The following is a 27,147-nucleotide window of genomic DNA, read 5'->3' as shown; positions in this document are numbered from 1 at the left end:
TTATCTGTATGGCGCACTACGCCTTGGAAGACATCTTTGTTCTTGTGTCACGAGCAACATCCTGACTAAACGCCAGAGAGCCCGTTCACACACAGCCACACATGACCGGTGCCCCTCGCGTGTGACGCAGGACGTGGTCTACTTTGGACCATGATCATTTTGAAACCCGGAGACTCTTATCAAGTGGACATTTATGTCTTTCATCCTGTTTTTGCTCAGGAAAGTTTACATCAATGCAGCAGATAAAAAACCTTGTTTACACTAAATGATCTGCAACTAGGTTTCTGTACTTGTGCTATTGAAAACAGACAATAAGCTGAACAGATTAAATGCTTGTCACACTCTGAGAAGCTAAGTTTGCTTGTTTGTTTTTATCTTTTAAACTAAAAAGAAACTAAAACTGCTAACTGAAAATTAGGCCATCCCTAGTTTTGTTGTTTCATCATTGTTTTAATTATTTTAATGAATGTTTTAATTTATTTGTTGACAAATAACTTGTTATAAACCTCAAGTGTGTTCAAAAGCACAGAGTTGATGGTAAGTAAATGACACAGAGAGAAAATGTAGTGAAATGAAATGAAACCCCACACTGTTCAGATAAAAATGACACAATTGTCCAGTGTGACTTCACTCAGAGCCAAGCACACATTTATCTCGTAACTATTGAACATTTATGTCCTTTAGGACAATGTCCCATTCAGATGTTTGTCATTCTCTTCATTGTGATGTCATTCTTTAAGTTGCATGCTTAAGTATGTGACTTGAATAGACAGCAAAATAAAAGTTAATCCTCCAAGTTTGACAAAACAGAGCTAGGGGTGGCCTAAGACTTTTGCACAGCACTGTCTGCGCCCGTGCATGCGTCTGCTGGTTCGTTTGTCCGTCTGCGTGTGCCCAGATTTTATAGCTGGTAGCATGTTTATATAACACTAAATGCATCCTAGAAAACAGTATATATAAAAAAAGAAGCAGGACATAAAAGCTCCTCTGGTGGCAGGCTTTGGAAATGAGTCGCTCTAGAGAACAGAGACACGTTGAAGGTCATTCGTCTATTGAACAGGAGATGAATACACTTTAAGATGGGAATTTCTAATGTAATCTAAGAAAAAAGGTCCACATTCTTCCTGAAGCAGCCAAACCCGGATTACTGGAAAACCCTTGCAATAAATACACGTATTCATAGGTGAATGAATGAATAACTGTGTTAAGTTGATTGATATTTTTTGTATGATCAGGCAACTGTCTTGACTACAGTCTAACCGGATATGCCCTCTCTTTACCTCCTCAGACTCTCCTCATGAAAGCCAGATTTTCTTCTATTTGTATGTTGGCTGTTCAGTAGTCAGCTCATGTTACACACTAATCTGGGATCTAAAGATGGACTGGGGCCTATTTGACCGCAATGCAGGAGAAAATACCTTCCTGAGGGAGGAGATAGTTTACCCACACAAGGTATTCCTCTAGATGAACTCTAGACGGACACTTTTAGTCCTTGAGATCTTAAACTGTCATGTAATGATGTGCGGATGGCTGTATTATTTGTGTTCATATTCTCTCTCCTCCAGGCGTATTACTACAGTGCCATAGTGGAGGATGTGCTCTTGCGTTTTGCATGGATTTTAACTACCACCCTCACCACACTAACTGATTTTCATGGCATTTCTGACATACTAGCTACAGTCTTGGCTCCCCTGGAGGTCTTTAGGTAAACAAAGTCTTCATGTTTCAAAAATGTTCTCTCTGTATTATATTCTCAGTCTTTTCTTATTCCCCTGTTTTTCATGATTGTTTAGCCCCCGGAAAAAACAATAAAACAATCAGTACAATTTAAAAAAAGATACTGATTCTTATGTTTCTTTGCAGTTAGTATGAACCAAAGACATTTAAGGTGTTTTTTTCTCCACTTTAACTTCATTTTATATTTTAATGTGTGTCTATTTTTGCATCTTATGCATGCAATACTACTCAGTATACACTGATAACTAAGTGTATACAGGCACAATTCAGTGATGTAGGAGGCGATTTGGTATGAAGGCAGTTTCCATGGAAGATTTTATGTTGAAAACTTCAAACCACATGTTCATGCACGACAGTTTCGGCTGTAATACCCCCCTACAATATAGGTTTACACTGTCAAATGCAATAAGCACGTGCCTTGCTGTTTTCTGCATACTGCAGATTGTGCAGTTGTTCACATACAAACCATATTTTGGCAAAATCAGTTTGTACAGGTAGAATATGTTGCATTTCTAAAACAGCTGAGTCTTTGAGGATCACAGTTGTCATCGTGGGAACAGTTCGCCACATTAACTAATGCTGGTCGGCAGCAGTATGGACTTAGATTCTGGTTAGAGACTCTGGCGGAGACGGGATGTCCTTTACCTCCTCATTTATCAACATGCAGAGGCAACAAGTGGCAGTACACCTGTATGTGTGTAACATGTGCTAAACTGCCTCTTTACCTGTAAGTCTCTCTGAACTGAATCAACACTGAGGGAGGCAAGAGACCGAGGCTGCATTTCACATCTCCGCCACATGGCGTCACTGCCGGACTCCCAAACAGTCCTACTTCTTTGTCATGTACCACATTATAGAGTTATATTCACAAATACCACAGAAACCTTTCCTGTAAAAAAACAAGAGGTGTGATGTTTATCTTGTACAGAGGCAGCATCAACATCAGTAGACATGGAGGCATGTGGAGAGGACTGTCACTGGTAATTTGTGTTGTGGTCAGATTAATCAGGATCAATCAGAAGGATCAATCAAACTGTTGTTAGGAGCAAGTCCAAAGACCAGAGTTTGTGATTGTATCGGATTTAATCAGCGACTCTAGCAAAGGTCATTTACACATTTGTGATACAGACATTACAATGAGATTTTTAATGGATGCTGCCTTCAGGAGGAAATCTTTTGCAGGGACTTTTCAGCAACAGACCGTTGTGTACACAATATTCAGACGTTGCTTAGGGAGGACAGAGTTCTCGCCTGCAGTCTTGGACAAAAGTGATGCAGTGATTTTTTAAATGGGTGGAAAGCTTGAAATGCAAATAGGTGTGAAACATGAATTACTGCTGTAGTTCATACTGTCTGCAAAGAATCCCTTTTTTTTCTTTTCTTCTTATGATCACAGTTTTTTTCCAAATTAGGTTTATAGATCAAATAATGGAAATAAAGCCTGGAAAACAGGTTTGAGTGAAAGCCATGAACAGTTGGTGTTTTGTCCCTTTTTTTAGGCGATTTGTGTGGAACTTTTTCCGTCTGGAGAACGAACATCTGAACAACTGTGGTGAGTTCAGGGCCGTCAGAGACATCAGTGTGGCTCCGCTCAACGCTGACGACCAGACTCTGCTGGAGCAGATGATGGACCAGGAGGACGGGGTCAGGAACCGGCAAGGCAAGAAGAGCTGGAAGAGGAGCTACAGCATGAGTCTACGCAGGCCCCGACTGGCCTCACAGTGAGTGATGAGCCGGCTCTAACGTTCTGACATCCAAATGACCCGGATGATAATGTAGGGTAGGATGTTGCTTTCACCAGCCCTTAAATTTAGGAGAATACAGTCTTGATGAACATTAAAAATGATTTATATTCAAATACAACAGCAACAGAATTGTTGGCGAGGGTGTGATCATGTAGTAGCCAATCATTCTCATATCTTTTGGACATGTTCAAAAGTACAATTATTCTGGCATAATGTTGTCCAAACAATGGAGGAAATTCTAAATCTGAGAATACCTAAAGACCCAAGGACTGTGTATCTGGGACTTATGCCTGTTGAAGTAATTGGAAAGAGAGACATCTACCTTTTCAAAATATTGACTGTTGCAGCTAAGAAGGCCCTGACAAGACTCTGGATGAGAAGCATTCCCCCAGGACTGAGACAATGGCTCGACATTGTTGAAGAAATATATGCCATGGAAAAATTTACTTTTTGTTTGAGAATTAGAGGAAGGGATTTTGCTCAAAAGTGGAAAAAATTGTCTACATCTAAGGTCAAATCCCAGCCATGCCCTTAAAGAAGGGAAAGAAAAGAATGCCAAAATATTACATCTCCCCCAGGTAGTTATGCTATGATTGTTACTATCATTTTTTATTTTAGTTATTATTATTTTTTTCTCTTTCCTCTCTGTGTAACTTGAAAATGACAAAATAAAAAGTATATAAAAAAAAAAGATTTATATAAAATTCTATAACAGGTTCAAAGCCAAAATGCGGAAGCTGTGTAACTAAACGTTGTTTTGGCTCCGTCTTCTTTGCACTTCAACTCTGCTTCTCTGTCCAGATATTTGCTATTGATCATAATGTTCTGAAGGTCGAGGCCAAAGCATTTCACCTGGGTTTAAGTTTGGACTTGGACTGAGCCGTTGTAACGCCTCCACCCTTGTCTTTGTCAGCCTGCGACTGTGACTCCTCCCACATCTGTACTCGAGTCGACGTCTAGGCTGAGCTGTCTGTTGACGTTAAACATTCAGCTCATCTGACACGTCGTCAAAATAGATGTACAGGCGGGACTTGGATCTCCTGACCAGGCAGATTATTTCCCCACTTTCATGGCAGGGTTGCTTGCGCGTGTGTTTCTCTTCATACTACAGTTTGGCTCAGGTGACGAGGATCCGGGTGCATAATTAGACACAAACATTTAGATTTACACGTTTGCACCGCGGACATCAAACTGTCAAACACTTAAATCCAGTTTGGTTTTGTCAGCACTGTTGCAAGGAATTGACCCTTCAACATCCAGCCTGTCTGTGTGTCGCAGGGGACAAGGAGGCTGATAGTAGAAACCATAGAGGAGTTTTATGTTTTATGTAAGAAATGAGCCTGTAAACACCTTCTGTTCCTCCCCCTCTCCAGGTCAAAGACCCGTGACACCAAGGTCTTGATAGAGGACACCGACGACGACTCCTGACATCAGGCCACGCCCCTCGCCTGGGTTCAGAATCTGTTCAAAGGAGGAAACTCCGCCTCCTAAAGGAGGAATCACCCAGCGAACGGGCGTTGGAACTCTCAACCAAGGAAGAGCATTGAACTCGTATTATTTTCTCCATGCATGAGCCTCCGCTTGGATTTCTGAGTCATTTCCAGAGAGGAGCGCTCACTTTTTGGGCTCATCACTTAAACTACCTTGCCCAAGTGGTCAGTGAAAGCCTCTCCATGACAGTCAGCCAGCAGTGGACTCTTTAACGGCATCTAGTGCACAGCCTTCCCTTTGGGTCTTCTCAAAGCCTCAGCATGAACAACTAAACGGACCAAAACCGATGTGGCATGAAGCGTTCCTGCTGTTTTTCAGTGCCACATACCCCCCGCCCCAACAGAGAGATGTGAACAACTTCAGCGTCGCCACGGTCCGTTATCCATGTGTCCCAACCTCTTGTTAATCTTAGAAAGAGGCCTTTAACATATTATGTGCTATTGGCACAAGAAGTGATTTAATGTAACCTTTTTAATTTGAATCATGGAATGAACTTGTAGCTTTCTTCAACAATAATATATAATTTAAAAGTTTCCACTTGATCGTTCTCTTCTGTTGTGACAATCGCAGACTGAGCTGATGAATAAATGTCAGTCAGTCGCCGTGCTCCTTAACTCACACTTTTATTTTTCACACGTTTTTTCTACTCGCACTTTTCATGCTTCAGGAACACGAAAAGGTCAGGAACACTTTTGTAGGAAAGGTCTACTGGAACGGAGTACCGTGGTTCTCTTGGAGAACCTCGGGAGACGGTCGTTGTTGATAACTGTAAATATGACTCAAATGATTAAAGTTCAAACATACGTAACAGCTGCTGGACTGACTGCAGTCAAGAAGCCATTTAGCTTTTTTTTGTTGCTTTTTTCAGAAACAATGAACAGAACTAACTTCATCTAACCATGTGGGGACATATCCTCAATGTCTTCACGTTTTCTTTTTCCCCCTGAATGTACGATGGTTCATTTGTTTTTCCGCCAAAGGGAGATATGCTTCAAAATGCATGTGGACTTATTTACTGTAGGTTCAAGATGAATGCAAACAATCATGTCCGCAGAAATCATGATTGAGTTCTGCTTGAAGATGAAGGAGTTGAATCATGAGAAATGTCTGTTTCTTGAACTGTGATGATGACGGTGAAGAGACGTCTCCCGTCTGCCCCTTGCTGGGTCACACTCGCAATCAAAAGGATTTCATTTCATTTAAATACCAGATTTTACCAGCTAAGCTTGCCTGAAAGAAACATTTTCATCCTGCAACGTTGATTTTCATATACTAGTAATTATTTTTTAATGTTTGGTATGAAACTCAGTGTCGCCTCATGCACTTGTGTCCCACCATGCAGCTGCCTGATGGTGCAAGACGCCAGTCAGCGTAGCCCAGGATGTAGCTCCAGGTTCACAGCGTGACATTAAAGTTCAAAAAGATGTAAATGTTTTCATGAGTTCTCGTAAATTATTGTTTAATATTTTAATGAGTGTAAGCTTGATAGATCCTGCTTCCCATTATGTTATGGCGTTTTTAAGTATCCCAGTGTCTTGAGCTCGTGTCTATCTTGGTTGTGTGTAGATAGTGATCCAAGTGTTCGTGTTTGAGAAATAAAAACTAACAGCCAAAAAGTAACTTTGGGCCAAACCCTTATATTTAATTGGTGTTCTACTTTTGAAGAAATTAGGACTAGAAAATACCAAAAAGGTAGTTTTCCTCACTATCATCTCCAGATTAGTTGGCCCACCTTTTGAAAGTCTGTTTTACTTTCACGAATGTTTTGTTTTTCATGAACGTTTTCTTTCACGCTTCTCCGTGACCAGAGACTGTCTGGGATCTGGGATTCTGGGAATGTCCAATTTATTTCATCTTTGGTAAATAGTGTCTATAATTCCCTGTGAATGAGCTTAATGACATTTCATGGAGATCGCCCGTGTCAGCGCCAGATGTTTACGGCTGAAGCATGATCTGCTGTCGGGACCATAACATACAGTACGTAGAAGATCAAATGAGTCCAAGTAGGACCAGACCTATAGACAAAATTGTCATTTTTGAGCTGAGCTGCTCTTGAGCTGTTGACACTGCAGTGCTTCCGCCACTTTCAGTGAATTGTCATTGGTTGATTATGAAAGATATCCGTGTTCGTTTGTCTGGTGAATCAAGAAAGACTAGTGGAAAGAATTACAGGTTAATTCAACTTTTAATCATGTCAAGCACAAGGTTTTTTTTCCGGCCGGAGGTACAGTTGTCTCCGGCCGGGGTACACTTCTTTCAGACCGCGTGAGTCGGAGAGAAATGCACACCGTTTTCACGAGTCCAGTTGAATTTATACTGAAAAGGAGGATGTTCTTTGCAAGTGAATTTCATTGGTGGAGGGAACGGAAAAAGACCCCCTGTTACAACCAAAAACGTAATAACGGCCAATAACGTAATAACTGCCAATAATGTAATAATTTTGGCCATTTAAAATGTAATAAAGCCAATAGTGTAATAATGTGCCAATAATGTAATAAAACTTTTGAGTCAATAATGTAATAACTTTTTGCCGATAATGTAATAATTTTGTAATAATTTTTTAATACCAGGCCAATAACGTAATAACCAGCCAATAATGTAATGCCTTATTACATTATCGGCAAAAAGTTATTACGTTATTGGCTCAAAAGTTTTATTACATTATTGGCACATTATTACACTATTGGCCTTATTACATTTGAAATGGCCAAAATGATTACGTTATTGGCAGTTATTACGTTATTGGCCATTATTACGTTTTTGGTTGTAACACCCCCAAAAGGTGTCACTTCTATCTCCTTTGTTATTTCTCTCACCTGGGGTGCCACCCCAGGATGCAGATAAGACCCCGAATGCTAAACCACCTATTTCCCCCCCAATGTCTCCTCTCAACAATGGAATGTATATTGTATTTAACTTCCAGTCTACCCGTAACACCAGGGGGTGGCTCCGTGTCTTACTGCATACAAAGTTACTTTGAATATAAAGAGAAAGCCCACCAGTGTTGGAAAATGCTTTCAGCTTTTAACAATTTTCATGAAATCCTAACAATTAGAATAAGTTTAAATGCATCCACAAATGAATATCCCCAAATTAATTTATGTTTAAAACAAGTATTGTTTGCAGATAATGTGCGGAAAGTGTAGTGACGACTGGATAAATCATCTGGATGAATCTTTACTAAATGGGCACATTAGACTCAGTAGCTTTCAAATATTAAAATTAAAAACATATATATATTAATCTTGCTCAAAATATGAGCCTAAAGGTAAATCTAATGTAATCCACAAAGTTACATGAATTCATAATTTCATCAGTTGACATTGATTCACTAGATATTGACCCACCTGTTATTATTCATGATCTGCTGGGTTGAACCGTGAACCTTCCTGCTGTGAGGCAACGTCCAACAGTGATACACACACACACACACACACACACACACACACACAAATGTCCTTACTTTTTGGGCTAAGTTTAAGTTTATGAAATCATATACTAGTTTGAGTATTATAGTGTAATGCAGTGTTTCCCAACCCTGGTCCTCGAGCTCCCCCTGTCCTGCATGTTTTAGATGTTTCCCTGCACCTGATTCTAATTAATGGTCCTAATTAGCTTGTCACCAAGGTCTGCACAACTCTGTTGATGACACAGGTACTTTTATCACGGTGTGCTGAAGCAGGGTAGCATCTAAAACATGCAGGACAGGGGGGGCTCGAGGACCAGGGTTGGGAAACACTGGTGTAATGCAATGCTAATGTTCAGAAATCTAATGAAATAATTTATAGGCCTACATTTACATCTAAATGCTGGTCTCACTGGTATGACGTGTAGTGATTATGAACATGCAGTCGATGAGGTGTACGGATTTAAAAGTGCACAGGTGTTTTTAAAATCAATAAATAAACCTATCAAATGTCCAGGCTATAAAAAGTACACACTATGCTACGTATGAATATATACAGGGGTGCAAACAAGCTGGTACTCGAGGGCTAGTCTACTGCATGTTTTAGATGTTTCCCCGTCTTCAACACAACCCTGATTCTAATCACTGGTCATCATCAACATGTCATCAAGGTTTACGCAACTCTGATGGTGACACAGCCTTGTCTATCAGGGTTGTGTTGAGGCAGGGAAACATCTAAAACGTGCAGTAGACTGGCCCTCGAGTACCGGCTTGTGTGCACCCCTGAATATATAAATGAGGTATAAGTGAAATCTTGAACGTATGTACCAGAGTAAAGGCACATGTTTGTAGTAACTTCAAGTTTCATCCGTCAGTCAGAGATGATGTGTCGTACAAGTTTATGCAGATTTCCTTTAACGGTCCCAACAACAACGAGCTGTCTGAGTGTTCTGGAGAAAGAGAAAGATTGTCTCCTGTCTACAGCCAGCCTCCCTTATCAGTTTGTTTAGTCAGTTGGTGTCACGCAGCTCTTTCAGACCACAAAGGAGAACCGTGGCTCCAAGCATCCTGCTGCACCCACTGAAGGACCTCAGCTTTCCTCTGGAAGTGCACTCAGACCCTCGTGTTCCAGTTCAGCCTGCTGTTGATGTAAACACTCATGTATCTGTAGCCCTCAACCCTCTCCACATCCTTACCCAGAATGCTCGTGGGCCGCAGTGCTGCTCTTTTCTTCCTTAAGTCAGGCACCATCTCCCAAGTCTTGTCCACATTCAGCAGCAGGCGATTTCTTCCACAAGCTCGGGGGGGGGGGGAGTTATTTATTAGATTCTACTGAGCCAGGTTTAATTAATTAGCTGGTCATTTACTGATATTTATTTATTTTTTTGTTTTTTTTTTTTGTTTTTTTTTTTAAAGCTGCTGGAATAATAACACATTAGAGGGATGTTGCACTAATCTAAAGTAAGGGATTAATCCAGGATATGTCAATTATCCTGGCTGAATTTAGCCTTAAATTGGGTTCATGAAAGCAAGGGTCAAATTGAGATTTATTCTGGGAGACGTGTCCAGGGTGAAGCCCTGGCTCTCACCTGTGATGAGCTGGAATAGACTCCAGCAGACCCCGTGACCCTGCACAGGATGAAGCGGGTATAGAAAATGGATGGATGGATCGAGGGAAGGCCTGCTTCACAGAAGTGATGTATAGAGTATAAGGCAGGTAGGTAAGCAGAGATAACAATAAAGGAACTCTTTAAAAACACATCAGCTCTGGACTGGGCCATGCTTTAGGATAATGCTGATAAGAGCTGAACTCAAAACCCTGAAAATAGTGACTGGTCATGCTGGTCTATCTTGCGGGAATTTCATTGCAGTCGGTCAGAATGGTGATGAAGATGATGATAATAATAACATTAATAATAATATTGTGATTTTTATTTATTTATTTATTTATTTATTTATTTATTTATTTATTGTTGGCTTTGTCTCGAACACAACAAAACCCATCAAATTAAAAGCATCAAAATATAAAAAAAGCAAAACAATTTAACAGTCTTATTCAAAAATAAAACACACAGCAAAACAATGTGTTCGAGAGGGAACAGGAGGAAGCATAACGCTTCATTTTATTACAACAAAGATGGTAAAAGCAATGGGAAGAGATGCGGAAGGGAAGATGATTGTTTACTTCAAAGAAAAGTGGAGGGAAAATGTGAAAGTGAAGTGGTCATATCCCAAACAAACTGGACAAAACTATTCTATATATACAACAGGGACAAATCACACAACTGTGCTGTACTTAAGTATCTTGTAAAAAGCAAACTGATATACAAGACTGTCTCAGAAAATTAGAATATTGTGATTTTCTGTAATGCAATTACAAAAACAAAAATGTCATACATTCTGGATTCATTACAAATCAACTGAAATATTGCAAGCCTTTTATTATTTTAATACTGCTGATCATGGCTTACAGCTTAAGAAAACTCAAATATCCTATCTCACAAAATTTGAATATTCTGGGAATCTTAATCTTAAACTGTAAGCCATAATCAGCAATATTAAAATAATAAAAGGCTTGCAATATTTCAGTTGATTTGTAATGAATCCAGAATGTATGACATTTTTGTTTTTTTAATTGCATTACAGAAAATAAAGAACTTTATCACAATATTCTAATTTTCTGAGACAGTCCTGTACTAATCAAAAGTAATATTTAAGCCTATGGTTTGAACCCAGCTCGAGTGCGGTCTCTTACCGGTAGGTGGCGCCAGTGCGCCTCATTTCGTTGATTGTGAAGTACAATTAAAGAAGAAGAACACGACGAACGAAGACGAAGAAGAAGAAGTCGTAGCAGTGAAGTTATTTTAAATCCTAATTTTTTTTGTCTCCGTAAAGAAAGTAATTATCTTTTGTTGTCATGAGTTCTGCGTCTCTGAAGAGGTTTTACAAAAAGCTGCCGGTGTGGATCGTGGAGGATCATCACCATGTGAGTACATGTGTCTGCATGTAAACATGTAGTTATTTATAGTGCATTCACATCTCACACCTGCTTTAATAGGCATTTTATTTACCTTTAATTACGGCTGGTGAATTAACAAACAATGATATCGTGGTATTGTTAGGCTGAATACTGAGAAACGATATAAATTCATATTTTTAATTGTTTTACTTGTGGCCAAACATATCCTGTACAATATTTCTAAACCCACAGCAAACAAGCAAGAAAATAATTCAAACACAACTACAACACAATTTATTTATTTTATAAAAGTCACATTATTATTATTATGACAATATGTTTAGTTGTTGAAAAATAATGTATGATTGGATTCTGTGTTTGTTGTGAACTGTGCAGAGGTGTATAAAGTACTTGAAAAAAGTAACTAAGTAAAAGTAGAAATACCATGAAACCTGAAAAAGACTTTGGTAAAAGTTAAAGTCACCCATAAGAAAATTACTTGAGTAAAAGTCTTAAAGTAGCTCACATTAAATGTACTTAAGTATCAAAAGTATTTTGTGAAAAAATATACTCAAGTATCAAAAGTAAAAGTATTTTATAGTACGCATGAAAAGAAGAAACACAACCAAAAATTATTAAATTATTAATAATTTTTTATTTCATTTTCAGGTGAATGAAATGTGGTATAGAATACAACACCAAAAATAAACGGTCTTTCTTGAAAATATAATTTTTGATTATTTTAATTTGTAATGAGTAACAAGGTGGCAAATGTCAAAGTAACAAAGTAAAATTATATTTTTTAACTTGTAGTAAAGTAAAAGTCCTGATTAAAAAAAAAAACGCAAGAAAAGTACAAATCCTCAGAAAAACTACTTAAGTAGTGTAACAAAGTACATCTACTTCGTTACTATACACCTCTGGAACTGTGGCACTTCGCTGTAAAACTTGAGATGTGATAATATAGATTTTTCTCATTTTCTTGCATGTTTGCAGGTGGTGAGCCACATCTACCGGGCCATCGCCTCCAGACATCTCCCTCTCAAGGACATTAAGATGATTCACCTGGACTCCCATCCGGACCTGCTCATCCCGGTCAACATGCCTGCTGACGTGGTCTTTGACAAGGAGAGACTCTTCAGGTATTTTAGTTTCACACACGCAGCGCAGACATCCTTCTGCCTGTTTCAGAGGGTTGTGACAGTTAAATCATTAAACCATTAAGCTACAGCCTGACTGTGTGTAAGTAGGTGGGGGAGTTTATATAAACTGAAGGATGAGTTACAGAAAACACTTGATGGTTGTGTAAAAATAACTTGTATGTGTGTGTAGTTCAACCGTCTAACTTCCAGGTTGAGTCTCATGTGGAGCTAAGTTCGGTGTGAACCGGAGTCAAGTTCTCTCGTCTGATTATGTCTGACTTGGCAATAAAGCTTTTTCTGATTCTGATTCTGAAGTTGCAGGTCTCCATTAATGTTAAAAGGTCAAATTTTAGGGCACAAATAAACATATTAACAGCCTGGTTCAAAAAACTATTTTGGTCTCAATCGTTTAATTTCACATACATGACAACTCTGAGGGGGGTGAATTATTTATTTTTTTGTACCACACCAGGAGTTTATATAAAGCAATAAATGTATTTAGCTCAGCCACTAGCTGGCCCTTACCACTTCATGCATATTTCTCTTAGTTTATGGGCCTCAGGTCCGTTTACTACACGTTGAAAAAGTGTAAAAACCTGATACTGAAGACGTAACCGGGTTCAGCAAAGGGAGTTTGCTGTTGAATAGGACCACCATGAAATCTGTATTTGATCTCCATTTTCAGTAGTTGGAGACAGAGAAATGGACTGAAGCTGAAGCAGTGTCAGGATGATTGCAGGGAAACATTGTCACATATGGATGGATGGATGGATGGATAGATAGATAGATTGATGGGTGGGTGGTCACAGGTCAGATTGTGATTTAAATTGTTGAATCTTTTTTTTTTTAGTGAGCTAAGTATAGAAAACTGGATAATTCCCATGGTTTATGCTGGACACGTGTCCTGCGTGGCATGGCTGCATCCGTACTGGGCCCAGCAGATCACAGAGGGGGAGCACCGGGTGACTGTAGGCAAAGACTCTTCCACCACCACCATAAGGTAGGACGCAACTCCCAATCAGAGTAAAATAATATGTTTTAGCTCATTTGGTACTTTTTCATGATCAAAACCGTCATCTTTCCTTTGAATTGTTCTTGTCCGTTTGTCGGGTCCTCTCGTTCTCCTGCAGGATCACCAGTACGGACAACTACTTCCTCAGTGATGGGCTGTATGTTTGTGAGGAGCAGCTGGAGGATTCAAAACCTCTCAGACTGAATGTGGTCAAAGTCAACCCCGTTGAACAAAGTCACGGTTCATCAAAAGGTGCCTGCTTTGGTTATTATTATTCTTCTTTTTTTTAAGGATGATAACAGGTGGTCTTTACTTGAACTGGATTTATCTCTGTAGTAATATTTTAAATACTACCCGTTGTTGGTGGTCATGTGCAGAGGCGAAACCTGGATGTGCTGCCCAGCATAGTGGCTTCTGTTAGGTTTTTTCTTTTTTTAATACACTATATGTGTTGAATCTAACATTTCTTCCTCTTTTCTATTGAACATTTCAGGAGAAAAGACAAAGACAGACCCGGAGAGACGCTTGGTCAAGCGAGCTCGGACGGAGTCGAGTAAAGATGAAGGAAACGGTAGTACAGAGTCGTCCTCGGGGGCCCGCCACACTCAGTCGGGAGAGAGCAGTAACGGTGAGGAAAAACAGAGCAGCAATGGGGCAGCGGCCAGACTTCAAGATGACGCTGTTGACGGAGACGAAGGATCGACCAGTTATGTCGTTGAAAGGTTGACGTCATTTGTCAGTGAAACTGACCCGTACGTCCTGGACATTGATCTGGATTTCTTCTCCTGTAAAAACCCATTCAAGGAATTATACACAGAGGTATCTCTTCTGCTGTTTAAACTGTCCTTTTTCTAAAGATCAATCATACTGACATCAAGAATATATGTTTTTCAAAACTTTGTAGTTAATGTGTTTTAATTCTCAGTGTCTTGACCGCAGGCTTTTATTTACTCACTTTGAGCGACGCTTCACCTGAGTTCTGTGTTGTTTCTGTTCAGGAGGAATACTCCATCCTGAAGGAGCTCTACAGCTTCAGAGGACCCACTCTAAACACTGAGGTGAGGTTCTGTTGCTAGTCCGTATAACTCCGGTCCAGATACAGATAACTCCCCTGATATCATCACAGTCCATCCTAGGCCTGTGTTAGGATTTATTATTCATCTTAAGTTTTGTATAGATTTTTCTAAAATTTTACACTTTTTAGGCATTTTTTACTTTCTTTTAATCTTTTAGTTTTTAGCTCCAGTGTTTCCTCAGGGGGGTCGTCCACACTGGGAGGTGTGCCTGCTCCGCCTATGGGGGTGTCGTCATGGGGGTCCCTCAGGCCTGGGTAGCTGGGGGAGGGACTCTACCTTCTGTGTGGGGTCTGTCCTGGTCTGTCCAGGTTGGGGGGGTCTCTGTGGCGATGCTCCTTGTGGTCGTGGCCGGTGGAGCCTCTCGGTGTGGACGGCCACCCATAGGTAGTGTTTTCCTCACCTGGATCGTTAGTGCTAAGCCATGTCACCAGTCCACTTATTGTGTGTGTGTGTGTGGGCGTGTGAGTGTATGCACATGTGTATGAGTGTGAGTGAGGGTGTGTGTATGCGTGGGGGGTGGGGTCGTATGGGATGTTTTAAATTGTACTTTTGATTGTTATTTTATCTCTGTATGTAAAGCACCATGAGTTGCACTTACACTGCATGAGTTGGTGCTATATAAATAAATAAAGTTTAAGTTTAAGTTTAAAAAGATCGATTCTCCGATTTTAAATCGATTCTCATATTAATTCCTAAAAATTGATTCATATGTCTAAAGATCGATTTGAAATTTTTTTTTTCTTTTTTTTTTTTCATCATTACATTACAACTTTTGGTACTTTTTTGTTTATGCCCAAAAAAGGAATATTTTGTTGGACACGAGAATAACTGGTGCCATGTTTTTGCCTTTAAATATGTTTAAAGGTATGAAAACATTAAAGTGTTCAGTTATAATTGCATAAATTGTCTATATTTCTTTGCTTTATATACTGTCTTGGGGTTACATTTGCATAAATGTTCAAAACCAAATTCTCATAAATGGGGAAAAAATAAAAGCGATTTCTTTCGTCCTCTGTTTCCTCCCTGGATCTGTTTGGTAATTCTGACCCACATGATGTTTCTGAAAGCAGTTCTATCAGCATTCTGGGAGCTGATTGGTCCTTACAGCATCATTAGCTGCAATACTTGCTGTTTATTCTCAATATAATACTAGTAGTAATATGTTGCATAACTACACAGTCATATAATTCATGCAACAGCTGAAAAAACAGTTTTATTAACAGTAACCCAAATCAATATCGGATCGAATTGAATCGGATCGAATCAAAGTGTGATAATCGATTCTGAATCTTAAGAATCGGAATCGAATCGATTTTTGATATTTGAATCAATCCCCAGCCCTAGTCCATCCTTTCTTTCCTTTTTTTCTTTTTCCTTGATGTCTGGGTGAGAGCCTCAACTGTCATCAGGTTTTCTCACAGAACCTGCGCTTCCTCCCATCGTGGGTTTAGTTGGTGATGTTTGATTCGCCCACAGGAGCGAGTGTGTCGGGTTATTTGTCTGAGTGGCCCTGCGATGGCGATCCCTGCCTTTTCAATGATGACGTGAGGAACCTGGTGAATAATGTTTCTTCTCTTCTGGTGGTTCAACATTGTTTGTGTGTGAAGGAGGAGATTGAAGTGTGTGTGGACCGGCGTGTACGTCAGCTGGAGGACCTGGAAGCAGCGTTTGCAGATCTGCTCGAGGACGATGGAGAAGACACGGTCACACGCTGGGCCAGGAACCTCGGGTAACGCTCTTCCACGTGTCTTTACAGCTGTTAACCTCCAACACATGACATTTGATTCCTCATGAAACCTTCCCGAAGCCGTTTTCCTCGTGGCGTTGAATCCTGCATTTTCACATTAGTGTGTTGAAGCTACAGACAGATGTTCAGAGCGCTTGTTTAATAGGTATTAACAGGTTATTAGCTGTCTAATAAATGAATGAATGAATGAATAAAGTTTATTCAGTCATGACAACACAACACAAAAACAACACAACACCAAAAAACATTGTGAACAGCATTAACATTTCACACAAAACCAATAATTATGTGTTTAACAATGACTGAAAAGGCATAGGCTGAAGCAAACTGCTTATAAAAGCCTATCCTACATTATCAGCTTTCTTTTTTTGGCTAACGACCTCCAGAAAACCAGAGACAATAGAAAAGCAAAGAAACAACAGAAAAGCAAATAAACAACAAAAGGCAAAGAAACAACAGAAAAGCAAAGAAACATTAACAGATAGTCGCACTTATAAGCTTCAAAAATAGCTTTACAAACCATGTTCTTAAAAACCAAAAGAGAATGACATGTTTTTAAATGTATGTTGGCATCATTCCAGAATTTTACTCCAGTAATAACAGTTCATATTAATGAATAAATCAATAGGGGGCATGGCCTGAATATCAGGAATTAATAATTAAACATCACAATCAGTCTCAAAATAGCTGTTGCCAGTATAAGTAAAATAACCTCAAACAACTTCTCTCCTTAGAATAAATCAGAATTCATTTGCACAAGATCGGAGGTTGAAGGATGAAATCTTTCACGGATGCTTCCCACACAGACGCCGCTTTATGCAGAAGTTCATCAAACCTCTGAATATGAAATCAAGCAGATGATCGTATTTCTGCTATACTTTCTCTGGTCTAAGTCAAACTCGCCAAAAACACGCATCCACCCTGATCTCTTTCATTCCTGAGTTTTATTCAGATCAGATCTTTCAGTCTGTGTCGCCAACCCTTTTTCTCTGAAGCCTGATGGTCTGAAGACTCTGCTGCATCCTGATTGTTCACCACAAAGTTTGGTCAATGCCGTCAATATGTTGTCTTTCTTTTGTTTGTGTTTTTCAGCATGTCTTCATTAGCGCCACTGGTTTCTAGTTTGAAAGCAAGAAATCCTTCTCCTGACTATGAAATGGTGAATATACATTTATTGTACTGTATTCCTCTGATGAAAGCCAGATTATAGTGACTCCAGATTAGGTAGTTGTACAGCAATGTCAGTCTTGGTTTTATGTTTTTACTCACACATCACTGGTGATGACCTGATCGATATGAGGTCTCTGGTAATCAGAGGTACGGAGACCCGGGAGACTGGTGAAGCAGATCTGGCTGTGTACATAACTGATCCCTGAATATGTTTCACTTGTCAGACGACCGTTGAAAAACAGTCACCAAATAGGTAAATACAGCAGGAATGAGGATCTGTGGCATTTGAGATTGTTTTGTGAAACGCTAACACGTCGGGTGACGTACATCGACTTCGCTAATGGCGCCTCTTGTGAGCAGGTCTGGCTTCGCCGCTCTTCCAGGTCCTTGTACCTCTGTTTTTACCCTGTTAACTTGGAAGTACCCAGTCAACGTTGAGAGGACTCTATTCTCTCTGAGTGTGATGAAGAGGAGCTTTTAATTGTCCGAGTGAGTAACGTTTGTGAGGTTCAACGTCGGCTTGAAATAAAAAAAGATCAAACGCAGCAGCAACTCGTCCTCAGAACCCCCACAAACGTTGAGCAGGTTGTTTCGGCGTCTCTGAAACTCTCCATCGCAGGACTACCCAGTAGGGTTTGAGGATGACGCTAAACTTGTCTCTGATTCAAGGGTAAAGGATTATTCCAGCAGATTTTAGAGCAATGAGGCCACGGTGAGCATCTCTGGCTCTCTGACTACACCAACCGCTCGGCGTCAGTGTAGCATATCTTCTTTCTGCAGCACAGTAGCTGCACGATTCCATTTATCTACTGCTTGTATGTAGCTCAGACACACCAAAGGAGCAGATAAAACACATTTTATGCGACTCTGAGCTGATAAATGTTGAGCATCAGTTGTTTTTACAGACCGTCAGGTCCACAGCTACACTGTCAGGCTTCACACCTTCGCTTGAATTATCCAATACATACTGATAGTCATGAATCATCATTAAAAAAACAACGTATAGTTTATTATAGTAGATAATATATATGCACAGAGACATTAAACAAAAAGACAAACTGCACAAGTGATAATGGCTTACCCAGTTAGTTTTATTAGAATTAAGGTGAAGATTGTAAAAGGATTCCTCAACAGAGCAGAGGCTACGCTGAACGGAGGACACTGCAGAGTGAAGACGGGGACCAAAACCTCATGATTGGCAATATAAAATCATTCAAACTCATCTTTAGCACCAGTTTTCTTTGCCGTTCAGACCACATGACTGTGTGGCCAAGCCATACGAGAGCGACGGCGTCATCAAGGTTGCAAAATTATACCACAATTATCCTCCGGTGACGATGACGAGGCTGCCTGCAGGAAGGACGTGAAGGACCTGATTGTATCTTCTGCACTCCTGCAGCAATGACTGTCACTGTAAATATAACACTGTTTAAATTATATTGAACTGATTGTATGTTTTGAATGTTTCGCCAGCCCTTACCAGCATGACTGGACCCCATCTAAGATTCTGTTAACCTTATGTAACAGACACTAACCAGTAATTGAGTGGACTCAAGCAGAGTCGTGACTCCTGTGCTGCAGCAGAGGACGTCTTCCACCACAACAAATTAATTAAAAAAGGAAGATTTAGAATAGAATCACTTCTCTTTCTGACAACCAACTCATAGTTTTAAATGACTGCAGTTTAACCTCATTATTTCCAACAGAGGGTCAACTCTGCCACAACTGCCGTGGAAGAAAGCTGCAGTTATACATCTAAGCAGGGCCACCAAAGAACAGCCATCAGCCCGTCTCCGATGGGAGTGAAGCAAAGAGGCGTCTGAGTTTTGAGGGACTCGGTGTCGTGTGATAATGTGGGCGGTCAGCTCTCAGCCGCCATGTGATGAAATGATAAAAGTAGCTTTGAGTGGCTCCAGAGAGGCAAAATGTTTCGACTCTCAGAATCAGGCGGCTCAAACAACAGACGTCCGTCCGGTTCTGTCTCGTTATTCTGTAAAAACGATGCTGGGGGCTTTTGTGTGGCGTAATCTGGTAGCGCAACATGACGACTATGTGACTTCTCTGTCTTGCCAGGACTCATATTGTACATGCAAATGTAATGTTTACTTTCCCTCTTGTGCCCATTCTTCATTGTGCTGCATCGTTTTATCACTCAACTGCTTCCCCTCGCTAACCATAACAACCATCGTTCCCAGGTTCACCAGGCCGGATTAACCTGCGACTCGGCCGAGCTCCCTCATCACATCAGCACCGATGACGAGATCGACCGACTCATCACGGCCATGGGGCTTTTCCTGAAGGCTCTGCCCCCTCCCACTTTGGTTACTATGTCCAGGTGAATAATACAGGTGTAAAATCAGACGTCAGGACCTGGCTGTTGGTCGTCATGGAGAAATACAGAGTCTAAATGTCTTTGCAACTGTGTGTTTCTGCAGGTCCAGTCTGGACGAATACTGCCCAGTGGAACAGGTGGATTCAGTCCAGAGCAGAGTTCTGGCTGCACTCCAGGGCCTGTATGGAGACCTGGACGTGCATAAAGACTATGAAAACAGCCCAACGGCTGCACAGGACTAACAGCCGGAAAGATAAAGTCTTATTTGTTTGATGCAGTGAATGTTTTTACCGGCGTAAACGTACTGGACGAAAAGGACAAAAGAAGTGTTGCACTGTTTACTTCAGTATTTGTGTTGAAGAGTTCACATGATGTTTACGAAATGGCTTTGGATGGATTTGTAAAATGTCAAAATGATGAGATAATTTTCAGAATTATTATTATTATTATTATTATTATTATTATTATTATTATTATTATTATTATTATTATTATTATTATTATTATATATATTTTAACTTAAGTTAAAACCACCTTTCAGCTGTACAGATGGTTTTCAATTTGCTCAAATGTTTTGAGTAGTGTTGAAAAGTTTTTGTCACTGTTTTTTTTCTGTTTTATGACCGGGGGCCTGTTTTTAGGAAGACATGTCCAACAAACTCTTTCATAAAAAGCTGGTTCAGAGGTCGAGAATCCCAGAGTTTGTTTTCGGGTCGGGGGTTTAGAGTTGGTTAAGTCGACTGCAACTTTGTTCATTCTATATATAAGGACGCATCATCAGTGGAGCTCCAACTCTGTGGTTCACCATGGCAGCGCCAGATGACTGGAAAAGAGCATCTTTCTCTCAGAATTAGTGCCGATATTAAAAGGTTCATCTTCAGGGGTTCTGAAGGAATGAGTTTTGCAGCGTGTGGTTGTAAATGTTTTAGTGTCACTTAGACTAAAGGTTGAATAACTTTTTCTTTGTTGTGCATAAAATACTTAGATATGAATTATTTACAGATGCACTTTTTGATTTAATTGTTCATTTAATTGGATTTACTGACTTCATATGTAAAATGTTTGCATAAGTAGTGATGTCCCGCTCTGGTTTGGGTGGAGATGATCAGATTATTTTCACTTTTATTTCACTAAATTACATTGATTAAATAGCAGTTATAGGTATTATCTATTATCCCTCAATAAGTTTCCCCGTTAACAGTTAGTCCATGTCTGGCGGGGAGGAGGCGTGGCCTCATCTACAGCAGTTGTAGCTCCTGTATTGACGTCAGCATTTGCCAACTCGGTGGTTTTGGTCGCTATATTTAGCAAGTTTTCAGACAATCTAGTGACTTTTTTTTCAGGTGTTTCATTGAAGAGTTTTGTAGGCTCTGATTTAAAGGCTCGTGTCGTCCTCACTCTTCTCAGCGAGCAGCCCATGCTGCCCCCGTACCGAAGTGCCTGGGTTAGGATCAGCTCGGTCCTCCAGCAGCACCTACAGGCTGCAAATGAACCACACATCTGCCAATCCAAAGCGTACTGACCTGGCACTGACCCAGTGGAATTGAGTTATAGATAATAATTATTCATATATAACTCTAATAAATGTAAGGATTATGATACATATTCAATGGCGCTGCAGGACGAAGGAGGAGGGTTGAAATTGTGACACTACAACAGACTGGACAAAAGAAATTCATATGTGGTTCTAATCATATTGAGAGGGTTTTTGTCACTCCTTTTTTTTTTTATCTCTCCCACGACTTATTTCCTCCCCTACAGCATCTATTACTATAAAGCCAGTAACTCTCCTTACTGAGGAGTTGGCAACACCGGCCGACGTAAAACGTGGAGCGAACTTTAACCGACATCTCAGAAGTGCCTGCAGTTTGGAAATCTTTCAAATCGATTTTTGTTTCAACCTCTTGACTATTTGTCTCATTTGACTCATCCCAAGTTTATCCTGAAGTTATTTGTTTATAAATTATTGTAGTGACTTACAAAAAATAAATGATCATTTCAAGAGCTAGACTGTTGTGTGTAGGCCAGAGCCACTGAAATATTAGTTTTTCATCACTACATTTTTATTTTATTCATTTATTTATTTTATCCTCTGTGCACAAACTGCAGATTCTATGAACATATTAAATATTAAAGCAGGAATGTATCAATTGTCAATATTAGTATCAGTCCTGCAGTTTCAGAATTATCAGTTATTGACACTGGTTTACATTTTTCATACATAACTAATATATAGTTATTATTATAGTAACTAATATAACAGGCTCATGGGTTAAAAACTAATTGAAGGAGCCTTGATGGGGATGTAGACGCCATCAATACATCCAGTCCATCTGGGAAAACTCCTTAACTCAGGTGGAGTAGGTTGGTATAAAGACATGCTGTTGTAAATCAATGATCCTGGTTTTGAAATCATGTACCTAAAATCCTTTTAAATTCTTCTTTGGTTCCTTTAAAAGTTTTTGGTGAAGAAATTACAAAACAATAATAATCACGATATTAAAACTGCTTAATAGACGGATCCGTTTCCTCAGAGCTAGCGTTAACTTTGTAGTATGTTCAATATCCCCGATATCAATATTTTAAAGAAATCTCCCATCTCCCAAAATAACTATGTATGTATGTAACTGTAGACGACTGTAATGGTCTAACAAGAATCAGGATCATTTCCTGATGAAGTTACAGCTCCATCTAACCAGTCCAGCCTTGTCTGGGAGATGATGTAACTTATGTCTTATGGACCGAAATTATGGAGCTGCCCGAACATTTACCCCAAGCCTTCTGACTCCTCTATTTATCTATTCATGCCAACTAGAGTTATTTGTACAATTTGTAAATGTGACAAAATGCTGTCATTTTTTTGCTCAAAACGGTGACTACAGGTGTGGGATCAGGACACGGAAGTTGCTGCTTGTCTGTTTTGTAAAACCTGTTACCATTTAGTTATTTGACTTTTAATTGAGCTAAACAGCTCAGGAAGTTTAAAGTTGAGAAAAACTCAGTACAGATGTGGAAGTGGCAACCTCAGAAACTTCCCCACCTTTGCCCAAACTGACCTAAAAACCAGGGTTCACAGTTGATAACATGCACTTAAAGATAAGAGAAACTAAATCTTTAAATGGTAGGTTTCGTTTGTCACATCTCAGGATGCCAGATGGGAGGCAGAATAATCAATCAGACCCAAACTAGGAGTCAAACCTGCAACCTACGTGTGGAGAAATCACTCACGATCAGGTGAGAAGAGAAAAAGGAAACTTTTTGTCATTGAAGAGTTTAAATGCAGCAGCAGAACTGGTCCAACGGAGGCGTCTGCAATGTCTGCTGGAGACGTCTCAACCTGCCACGTCTACAAGGGCGTACTTAACAGTTTTTGGGGTTTTGTACCCGAGGGGATGTCATGCAAGCTGACCAATCAGGAGGTGCATGTTTGCAGCCTGAAACGTGTGTGTGTGTGTGTGTGTGTGTGTGTGTGTGTGTGTGTGTGTGTGTGTGTGTGTGTGTGTGTGTGTGTGTGTGTGTGTGTGTGTGTGTGTGTGTGTGTGTGTGTGTGTGTGTGTGTGTGTGTGTGTGTGTGTATAAGGTCAGTATCTGGTTCTCAGGGAACCTTGAAAGTACATCATCAGAGATGTGGGTGGTTGGGTTAAGGTGCTCAGTAACCTTCTGCAGTCTAACAAAGAGGAGATGAGTCGGATGCAGTTGCAGCCATTGATATGTACAAATGTTATATGAGGTCATGGTCACGCTACACACGTCTTAAAAAGCAGTATAAATTAAAAAAATAAATTGTATAAACAAGCCTTAAAGACTGGAATAAATATGACTGACTAGCAGGAAAAGGAGGACAAACTTGTAAAGATCCACACTGACAGACAATCAAAGCTGAGAGTTTAGATAAAAAAGAAAGAGAAGACCAACGGAGGAAATGAAACTACGCAGAAGGAGAGAGAGTTTGTAAGATAAGAGGAAATAAGCTGATTAATCAGAAACTCAGAACAGAGGCTTTAGTAGAAAACAACTTCCATGAGACCACATAGACATCAGTTTAAAGGAGTGAACCTATCGACATATTTACACACGACATTACAACGCTTAAGAGTTTCAAAGTGGAATCAAACATCTGGAAACGTTGCTGCTGGGACTCTGGCACTTCAGACCGACGTGGTTCAAACGTGACGGTTTTCAGCAAACAGTCGGACTTCAGGTGTTCGTTAGTTCAACAAAGCGTCGTGCTGGGTCGTACGTACACAGGGGGTTCGTGTGGAAACCAGAAAGCAACTGTGCTCAGGATTCATCATTTCCACCATGTTAAAAAAAAAAAAAGAAAAGAAAAACAAATATTTCACATTTACATTGACTGCTGACTAAAACCAGAAAGATAAATCACAGCAGTTTAAAGCTTTAAGCTCCTTTTACTGGTTTATAAAACTCTGGAGGGCTTCTGTTCTTATTTGTCACAGTTGCTTACATTTTATGAACCTCCTTGGACCAGATTCAGAGAATCAGGAGGAATCTCTGTGCATAAGGGACGAGGCCGGAGGTCAAAACTGGACGCTGGTGATCTTTGTGCTCTCAGGTGACACTGGGTCAACAACAGGTGTGATCCTCTCCTGGAAATCCCTGCACGGCTCTGCAGGAGAAGGGTCCGAGTTCTGGACTGATCCACCTGCAGTCCAGACCTTTCACCAACAGGAAACACTTTTCACCATGACACCAATAATCTGACAACGAAGGCCCGGGACTGTTGATGAAATAGAACTCTGCATCAGACTAGAGTGGGACGACGTTCCTCTTCTAAACTCCAGCAACTGGAACCCTCACTTCCCAGATGTTTACAGGCAGCTGTTAAAAGAAGAGGAGATGCCACATGACGGCTTCAAGCGTGTTCAAACAATGGAAAATGCGTTTCACACACTGACACTGAGACACTGCTATCCTACCTTCCTGCTCTGGTTATCGCGACCTTAATCAGTTCATACAATTTTCAAAAACACATCCTGTCTGGGACTTGGGTCAGCAGTTTGTGTGTCAGTTCCTGTGTGTTTGAAAAGAAATAAAGCTTGTGTGGAAACTAGAGACTCTGAGACGCCGACATCGACAGACCAGCAACATTTACCGAGAGAGATGTTGGTGCCCTTGATAAGTCTGCTGTACTGGATCCCAGCAGCTGATGGTGAGATGTTTGGTGATTATGGCTTCATCGGTAATTATGACATCTGTCACACCCTCAGCGTGTTTTACATCATAAATATATGCATTCTTGTTGCATAACATGATAGAATACGCAGCCCAGGACTCTTTTCAACATTGTGTGCCATTTGGCGCATCACCTAGAGAAGATAAGGGATAATATTCAGAGCAGATTGGGTCATTTATTTTCACAATAAATGAGCCTTGTTAGAAAATGAACGCCACGAGTCTCCGAGGCTTCGCTCCCCATTAGACAGTCAGGGCATCGCAATGCTTTTGTGACAGAATTCATCTGGATTTTTCTGTGCATTGTTTCTAAAACCAGGCGGGTTTATCTTTGTTTCTTTAGGTAATTACACCGGACCTCAAGTGAATATTTATCCCGGAGAAAACCTGATTATTCAAGCTGAAACTCCATTAAGACTGAGATGTGAATTTCAGTGTTTAAGGGCCAACCATGTTGCCCAACTGTGGAGAGAAAACGTGCATAAGGTAATTCAAGTACTCCTATGAGCTTGTCCTGACAGTTATCATAACATGCAGAATGAAAAAAGAGGAAAGTTTGGGCTGTTTTCTTGTTGAAATGATTGATTTTCCTTGTTTTAAAGAATTTAAAGCCACACTTTTAGTCAGTACAGTAGATACCTGAGCTTATTGATGACCAAATAAACAACTGAAAGAGTCGACAGTTCATTAAGGCCTAAACTTGTGTTCCATATAAAGTTTTTAACATGTTACAACAAAAGCTTTGTTTAAACAAAAGGACCTTTAGGGTTTCTGTGGAATCAAATTTGTGAGAGAATTAAAAACTGAAACATTAAGGCTTGAAACAGTTTCAAAGTTCAAATTTTGAAAATAAATTAAATAAAATCTGAAACTGAGTAGTTTGTATTGATATTTTCAACGGCTGACAATAATTTTTCAGTCCCTGCATGCATTGTTTTTTACAAGTTTTTCTTCTTCATTTATGGAGCTATGATGTTACAGACTTTTTCAAACCTCATCTACAGTCATTCCCTGTCGCTCTGCGCTCCTGCGGGTTTAGTTTCTGATCTAAGTTTGAAACCTTTAAAGTGCAGATCTGAAAAATGCTACGTGCATATTTATGAATTTAAAAAAATATTACTGCTGCGTTTAGCCGAGGGTCAGCATGTCATGTTAGACGATTACTGATGAAGTGATAACGGCTACCCATTGGCTGAGCCAACTGTCAGTCAACAATACTAGAAATAAATTTAATATTTTATATAAACTCTCCTGAAAAAAACGGCTGCAGCGGGGAGTGTCCCCATATATCAATACTGTTTATAATATCCATCATCAGGTTTCTTTTTCTCTGAAGTTGCTTGAAATATATGCAAATTACAGATCACGTTTTTTGAGAGTTTGTTTGTGACGATTTGGCTGCTTGATAGATTATGATAAGCAACTTTTTTATTCTTTATTGACAATGTCTGCTGAGTTTTGCGTGAATCAGCCGAGTAACTCACTTGCACGACCCTCCACATTGGCCGGTCCTGTTAGAAATCCACCTCCTGATCCGTCTGCGACCCCCTGGTAACCTTAAACTCTGTTTCAGTCTGCTGTGTCTCTTAAAGTAAATCAATATCATCAATATAAAGAAACAGATTGATTTTTAAAATGTATATCTGAGATATTTTCTTCTATTCTCTCTTTTTAGTACATGGACTACAATATGTTGCACAATAATTTTTTAAATAAACACGTTCCTTGTCCTTGTCTATCTCACACCCCATTGTCTTGTTTCAAAAGTGCCAGCCTGCTGTTTGACAAAAGACATTTCTCTTTATTACTTTCACACTGCGGTTACTTTTTGTCCCGTGAGAGTTGTACCACACTACACGAAAGCATCAGAACCGGAGCATATCAATGGTAAAAGACGGCCTGGTCTTGAAAATCTGATTTCCTTTCAGACAACAACAATTTCCAGACAGGTGTTTAACACTTTATATGGGAGCACATGATACAGAGATGCAGTAGGGACGATGGATGCTAACTGCTACTAATCTGTGAAGCCGCTGCAGGTTTAGGGGAGTCCACGTCTGGAAATTCACGACTGTTTTGGTGACCAAAGCGGACTCGTACTCTCGTCAGATTGTTTTAATCTTGTGGCTGATCTGCA

General features: G+C 40.0%; 2 protein-coding genes across 2 annotated transcripts in view; both read left to right on the top strand.

Annotated features, from left to right (window-relative positions):
* LOC133452932 (xenotropic and polytropic retrovirus receptor 1 homolog) overlaps window positions 1–6,077 on the top strand; it is a 35,762-nt gene extending 29,685 nt beyond the window's left edge. The window contains exons 13-16 of the mRNA XM_061732696.1: window positions 1,289–1,452; window positions 1,566–1,705; window positions 3,237–3,458; window positions 4,856–6,077. Coding sequence (XP_061588680.1) covers window positions 1,289–1,452; window positions 1,566–1,705; window positions 3,237–3,458; window positions 4,856–4,910 — 581 coding nt within the window. The 3' untranslated portion in view covers window positions 4,911–6,077. The remainder of the gene's footprint in view (window positions 1–1,288; window positions 1,453–1,565; window positions 1,706–3,236; window positions 3,459–4,855) is intronic.
* Window positions 6,078–11,210: 5,133 nt separating this feature from the next.
* Window positions 11,211–21,784, top strand: c10h5orf22 (chromosome 10 C5orf22 homolog). The gene is made up of 10 exons (XM_061732704.1): window positions 11,211–11,365; window positions 12,335–12,480; window positions 13,331–13,480; window positions 13,611–13,744; window positions 13,986–14,311; window positions 14,491–14,550; window positions 16,176–16,297; window positions 17,408–17,474; window positions 19,681–19,820; window positions 19,921–21,784. Exons 1-10 carry the CDS (start codon window positions 11,297–11,299, stop codon window positions 20,057–20,059), a joined length of 1,353 nt encoding a protein of 450 aa, XP_061588688.1. The 5' UTR covers window positions 11,211–11,296; the 3' UTR covers window positions 20,060–21,784.
* Window positions 21,785–27,147: the final 5,363 nt, after the last annotated feature.

Source organism: Cololabis saira, chromosome 10, assembly GCF_033807715.1.
Source record: "Cololabis saira isolate AMF1-May2022 chromosome 10, fColSai1.1, whole genome shotgun sequence".
Classification (NCBI taxonomy): Eukaryota; Metazoa; Chordata; class Actinopteri; order Beloniformes; family Belonidae; genus Cololabis; species Cololabis saira.
Note: the sequence above shows the minus strand (reverse complement) of the source record. Positions and strands in the feature narration are given on the sequence as shown.